The sequence below is a fragment of the Otolemur garnettii genome, unplaced genomic scaffold (genome assembly GCF_000181295.1).
Source record: "Otolemur garnettii isolate 467f Iridium unplaced genomic scaffold, OtoGar3 scaffold00046, whole genome shotgun sequence".
Classification (NCBI taxonomy): Eukaryota; Metazoa; Chordata; class Mammalia; order Primates; family Galagidae; genus Otolemur; species Otolemur garnettii.
Genome location: NW_003852441.1, coordinates 11189781 through 11195879, shown reverse-complemented (window position 1 = coordinate 11195879; position 6099 = coordinate 11189781). Strand labels below are relative to the sequence as shown.

General features: G+C 50.8%; 1 protein-coding gene across 1 annotated transcript in view; it reads right to left on the bottom strand.

Annotated features, from left to right (window-relative positions):
- ALOX12B (arachidonate 12-lipoxygenase, 12R type) overlaps nucleotides 1-3876 on the bottom strand; it is a 12766-nt gene extending 8890 nt beyond the window's left edge. Inside the window, exons 1-2 of the mRNA XM_003791119.1 lie at nucleotides 3463-3876; nucleotides 2302-2506 (exon numbers count right to left, since the gene is read on the bottom strand). Coding sequence (XP_003791167.1) covers nucleotides 2302-2506; nucleotides 3463-3609 — 352 coding nt within the window. The 5' untranslated portion in view covers nucleotides 3610-3876. The remainder of the gene's footprint in view (nucleotides 1-2301; nucleotides 2507-3462) is intronic.
- Nucleotides 3877-6099: the final 2223 nt, after the last annotated feature.

Here is a 6099-nt window from a genome sequence, read left to right as displayed (position 1 = left end):
AAAAAAAAAAAAAAAGAAAGAAATATTAGTATAGGCTTGGCGCCTGTAGACACTAGTTACAGTGCCAGCCACATACACTGAAGGTGGGGGGTTCAAACCCAGCCCAGACCAGCTAAACAACAATGACAACTGCGACAAAAAAATAGCCAGACGTTGTGGTGGGCACCTGTAGTCCCAGCTATTTGAGAGGCTGAGGCAAGAGAATTGCTTCAGCCCATGAGTTTGAGGTTGCTGTGAGCTGTGACGTCACAGCACTCTACTATGGACAACATAGTGAGACTCTGTCTCAAAAAACAAAAAGAAAAATTAGTATATTTGTTTGGGGGTGCCCTGGTTGTAGATATATCACATGTTATATGGTGTGTGTATCTATATATAGAGAGAATACCCATAGATATAGATAGATGTGAGGATATATATGTACATATACACATATTTATATATATATCCACATATATAGATACATATGTATAGCTTCTAAATAAAATCTGAATTTCAAAACACCTCTGGCACCAGCAATTTCAGCTAAAGTGTTGTGTATGGTCATACCCATCTTACAAAAAGAAAACTGTCAACTTAGGAACAAAGCTGGGATTTGACCCAAGGCAGGCTGCTCCTACTTGTTAAGCCTTTTAAAAATTCCTTCTAGACCTTATCTCATTGAATCCTGACAACTACCCTATGAAGTAGATTCTGTCCTTAGCTCTGTTTTACAGATAAGAGCACCAAGGCTTAGGAGAATTTGTGTCTGTGACCAGATGAGATGCCAGTAAGGGGCTGAGATTCAAATCCAGGCCTATCTTTCTCAGTGTCCTGATTGGCAATCACCAGGCTGGACTGTACCTATTCTCACCTCAAGATCCCATTGGCCCCCCCCTCCTGCCTCAGCTCATATTGTATTCTGGATTAATGGTGCCCCTGGAGTTGTGCAACCCAGAGACCCGACTTGGCTTCATACCTAGGGCGGGAGCATCACTCCTTCAAGAGCCCAGCAAGTGACTCAAATATCCCTGCCCTGGTGTTGCATGGCAGCTGCCCCACCCAACCTCATTCCTGCCTGGCCACTACTGTCACTATGCCTGTCGCTTGCTTCCCTGTCAGACCTATCACTGTGGAAGATGCTTTGAGTCCCTAGTGAGACCCTCCCCTTGGCATGCCCACCTTCCCCCAGGCCTGCCTCCCTCTGCCCCCTGCCTTTCCCTGGGTCAGGCCCCAAACCTACTCCTTGAGGAAGACCTAGGACAGGGCATGGGAGCAGAAGAGGGCACTTAGCTTCAGGAAGGATGAGGCTCCAGGCCCCTGAGTGTCCTCAGCTTTGCTCTCCCTTCCCATCTGCCTCAAGGGAAGCAGGGACCAACGGAAGTTCAGCCATGGACCCAGGGAATAATGGAGGACAGGCCTGCTATCCGTATTGAGCAGCCACATATTAGAAAACTGACCCCAGCCAGCTGGCCAGGCAAAGGCCTCTGGCAGGGAGGGTGCAAGGAGCTCAGACTCTCAGGTCCTGCCCCTCTCTCATGGGAACAACCAAGAAACTGAGAAAATGACTGGACAGCCTGGATGCACAGTATTTTAAGCACTACAGATATAACAGTCATGGCCAGCCTTGACCTTAGTGAATCTCCAACGGGCTGTGTGAATAATAGGGCCTCCTCTCGGCATGGGATGGATCCTTCTTGGACTAAGGGGGGCCTTTTGGAGAAATAATGAGTCTTATTAGAGAAATAAGGTGTCTTGTTGGGCAGTAGGACTTGTAGAACAGCATATCAGTCTAAAAAAATGCTCAATTAGAAAGCCAGTACATCCTGGCAAGGTTCAAGACCAGAGTACTATAGAGAGATGTTGAACTACAAGGGCCTTTTAAAGGAATGATAAGGCTCTGGCTGGAATAATGGTACATCCTGTTGGAATAAGAGGCCATTCTGCTGTAACAACAGGATCCTACTGGAGTAACAAGGAGTCTTGATGGAGCAGCCGGACACGCTATTTGGCATAATAGTCAGCGTATCCTGTGAGAGAACTGAGGCCTGTACTTGGTGTAACAAGGAGTCTTTTTAGAGGGGCCGGGTGTCCTGTAACTTTCTGCTGAAGGTGGCCCCCACACCTCAGGTATCTCCATACCTCTAGCATGCAGCTCTGAGCTGGGCCCAGAGCAGCAGCAGTGACAGAGAATGGCAGAAGAGCCTGGAAGTCCCTGGTGGGGCTGGTACCCAACTGGCTTGATGGAAGCCCAGGGTGGCCATAGGGTAGCTGGACTGGAGTGAAGGACCTAATCATGGGATGGGGGGTGATAGATCTTACCTGTGGCCTCCCGCAGTGCCAGGGTCTCGTAGCCATCCATCCACTGGTAGGCAGGGAAATGGTAGATGCGGCCGTTGGGGGCACAGATCTGCACGTAGTTGCAGTACCAGGAGTTCTTGGGGAAGAAGGAGTAGCGCTCTTTGTGCAGGTGGATGATGATCAGCTCGCCCAGGTCCTGCTGGCACTGCACAGTGTACTCATCCACCTGGAGAGGACACAGGGATGGCTGAGTGGGCAGGACTTACTCTGGCTCCACAGGCCTCCCCTGCTGTGGCCCCTGTCTCTGCTCATTTTGGGAGATGCTCAAATCCTGGGACTGACAGAATGGTGGACTGTCACCCTGTTTGTTGAGCCCCTTTCTGACCTGTCAAATTTGGTTGGCCCCTGCTGCCCCCATCTATCCTCCTTCTCTCCATCCCCAGCTCTTGAGGTCCTGTCTTCTCCTGTTCTCCCCAGTCGTCTGAGGGTACAGGAACTATGCGGAACTCCCCCAAGGCTGGAGCACAAAGTGGAGCCCTGGCTTCCCAAGCATGAAGTAGGGAGCAGTGGCCCAGCCATCCCCGCTTCCCATTTATCAGTGAAGATATGGAGATTCAGAAATGGCCACGTAGAAGGAGGAGTGCCCTATTATGATCACGTAGCAGCAGGTGGCTGGGCCTGACTCAAAATCAGGTCTGAGGGCTCAGGGGCCACAAAGGGTGCTTTCCACTGAACGGCCTGGTCTGATGCCATTTTAAGTCACAGAGAATCCAGTGCAAATGTAAGCCAGCCAAGGAAGAGTGAGTTAAGAATGAGAGAGAGGGATGAGAGAGAAGGGGAGAAAAACGATGGAAAGTCAGGAGAATAAAGGGGAGGTAAAGTAGGGAGACAGGGCTGAGAGAAGAGGGGTATGGGATGAGAGATGAGAGAGGAAGAGAGGGCTTCAGAAGAGGGAGAGAGAAGAGTTAGAGAAAAGGGAAGGAGAGAGATGGGGAATGGCTGAAAGGGAGAAGCTGGGAGCCAGGTCTGGGGTGAAGCATCCAGAGCCACCATGGGAACCCACTGCCTTCAGAGCTGTCCCTCACTCTCCAGCCCCCACTGGCCAAGTTCATCTCATCTAGCTTCCTGCACACACATACCTCCTTCCCTCCCTGTGCCGCATGTGTGCACACACATACTCACCGCCCCAGTCGCAAAGTCTCTCCCAAAGTGGTTCAGCCGCTGCTTGTGGCTCTCTCCTTGGGTCCCCACAATGATCAGCGAGATGGAGTCCCTTGTTCCTGATAAGAGGTCAGTGCCTGTGGCCACCCTGACTTTGTAGGTGGCCATGGCTGCTCTTCAGGAGGCAAGAGGGGCACTCAATCCTGGACACCTGGCAAGGGGTCTCAAGGTGGGGAGTGTCCAAGGCAGGCCAGGGAAGCCAGGTGGGTACAAAGTCCAAGGGCCAGCCTCTGAGGTGGAGTAGTGAGGCGGGACGACTGGACCCGCCAGCCGCCCAGAGCCTGGAGAAGCTGCTGCCCTTGGCAGTCGGGGTGTGGGATGCCAGCTTAGCAGGCCCGGGCGGGGCAGGCAGTGGTGGATGAGCAGGCGTCTGGGCTCCAAGCCCTCTGGGAGCTGGGGGCAGGAACAGCAGGCAGGGCACTGGGCCTGCCTCTGAGAGGGCGGGATGGAAGATGCCTACTATGAAGGAGCCTTCAGGGTGGGGGAGCCAGTCCAGCCTGAGCCAGGGCCCCAGGGAAGTTGGGGGAGGGGGCAGGGCGGGCTCCCAGATCTTTATCAGCCTAATAAGCTCCTTCCTCCTGCTGGTGCCTATTGGCTACAGTGCCTGGTACCCCTGCTAAGCAGGGCCATGGGCATTGGGTGACATACACTGCTTCTGGGGCCCCTGGAGGGTGGGGGCTGGGAGAGGAGAGCAGCACTACCCTGCTATCTGGCTGGCAGTTCCTCTCTGGGAAATGGAACAAGTAGTGGCTGCAGCAGAAAGCCTGGCCCATCTTTCTGCCCCAGCCCCCAGAGTCCACAACAGGAAAGGTGGTGGGTGCTGAAGTCAGGGCTCAGAGCCCATGTGGGTGCAGAGAGACATAAAGATGCCACAGGGAGGGATGGTGGGGTGCAGAGTAGTTATCTCTTGCTTCCTGCAGGGCCGGGATCAGCTGAAGGTGGACTGATTGGAGTTAAATACAAAATTAGAAGGTAGAGTGAAATCTGAGGCATAAGAAATAAGCTAAAGAATGGATAATTTGTGGTATAATTGTAAAATAGAATTCTACCCTGGAATAACAATAATTAAAAAGAGAACAAACTACAACCTGGATGAATCTCACAAAGATCATATGGAGTGAAAAATGTCAGACATTAAAGACATGCACTATTATTCCATTGACAGGAAGCCCCAGAACAGGCAAAACTAAGCAATTCTTACACAAGTCTGATCAGTGAGCACTTCTGGGATGGAGGAGCCATTTAGGCAGCTGGGTCTGTTCTATACTTTGATCCGGTGGCTTATAGGGCACTTTACACATTTTACTATATCTTATCTATGGTGCACACACTCATCTGAAAAGAAAAAAAAAAAAAAAGAAATTGGAAGAGGGCTAGAAGAAGGGTTGGCCTTTAATGGAATTGGGTTTGTCGGAACCAGGTCATTCCCCTATCCTTCCTTTCCTCCTTTTCTCCCTCCCTCCCTTCCTTCCTTCCACAGATTTTTGAGACAGAGTCTCACTCTGTACACTGGGTAGAGTGCCATGGCATAGCAGCCCACAACAACCTCAAACTCTTGGGCTCAAGCGATTCTCTTGCCTCAGCCTCCCAAGTAGCTGGGACTACAGGTGCCTGCCACCACGCCCAACGCCCAGCTACTTTTTGTTGTTGTTCTATTTTTAGTAGCGAAGGGGAGGGTGGGTCAGGTCTTACTCTTGCTCAGGCTGGTCTCAAACTCCTGAACTCAGGCAACCCACCTGCCTTGGCCTCCCAGAGTGCTAGGATTACAGGTGTGAGCCACCTTGCATGGCCCCCTTCTACATTATTGCGCATGATGCACAGTATTCTAGGCACTACAGATATAAAGAAATAAAACATATAAGGAGCTTGCTGAATAGCTGAGAAAGAAGGACAAGAAACAGTAAAGAATAATTTCTTCACTATAATTTTGAATATTAAGTACTCTGAAGAAAATAAACCTGGGGGTTTATCAAAGCTGGGGGTAGGTTGAGATTGGAGGCTTGCTTCTCATAGAATCATAGAAACCAATCAGTGAGGGATAGGTGGGGTCAGACCCTAGAATAGGGAGGAGAGGTTAAGATTAAAATTAGGGGCAATTGGCCAGGCATGGTGGCTCATGCTATAATCCCAGCACTTTGGGAGGCTGAGGCAAGATTGCTTGAGCCCAGGAGTTCTAAAAGAGCCTGGGAAACATAGCAAGACTCTTGTCTCTACAAAAATAACAATAATTAGGTGGCATGGCAGCAGCACCACCTGAGCCTAGGAATGGGAATGGGTGACGGAGTAAGAAACTTCACCCCCCCCACCCCCCAAAAAAGAAACACCCACTTGGGAGCAATGATGATGATTATATAATTATCTTAGCAGATAGCATTTGGGACCCAGGGAGAGTGAAGCCAGAATCACATTCCTATCCCTTTTTCCTGGACCTGCCCTCTTTCCTTCCACCTTCCCTCCCATGGGCAGCTCCTGCCAACCAGGAAGCACCAGACCTGGTTTCTTTCCTGGTGGCACCCTTCCCTCACCATCAAGGGAAGGTCACACAGTGCCAGGTCAAGTTTAAGCCAAAAGGGACTGGGATTCTGAGATGGAGATAAG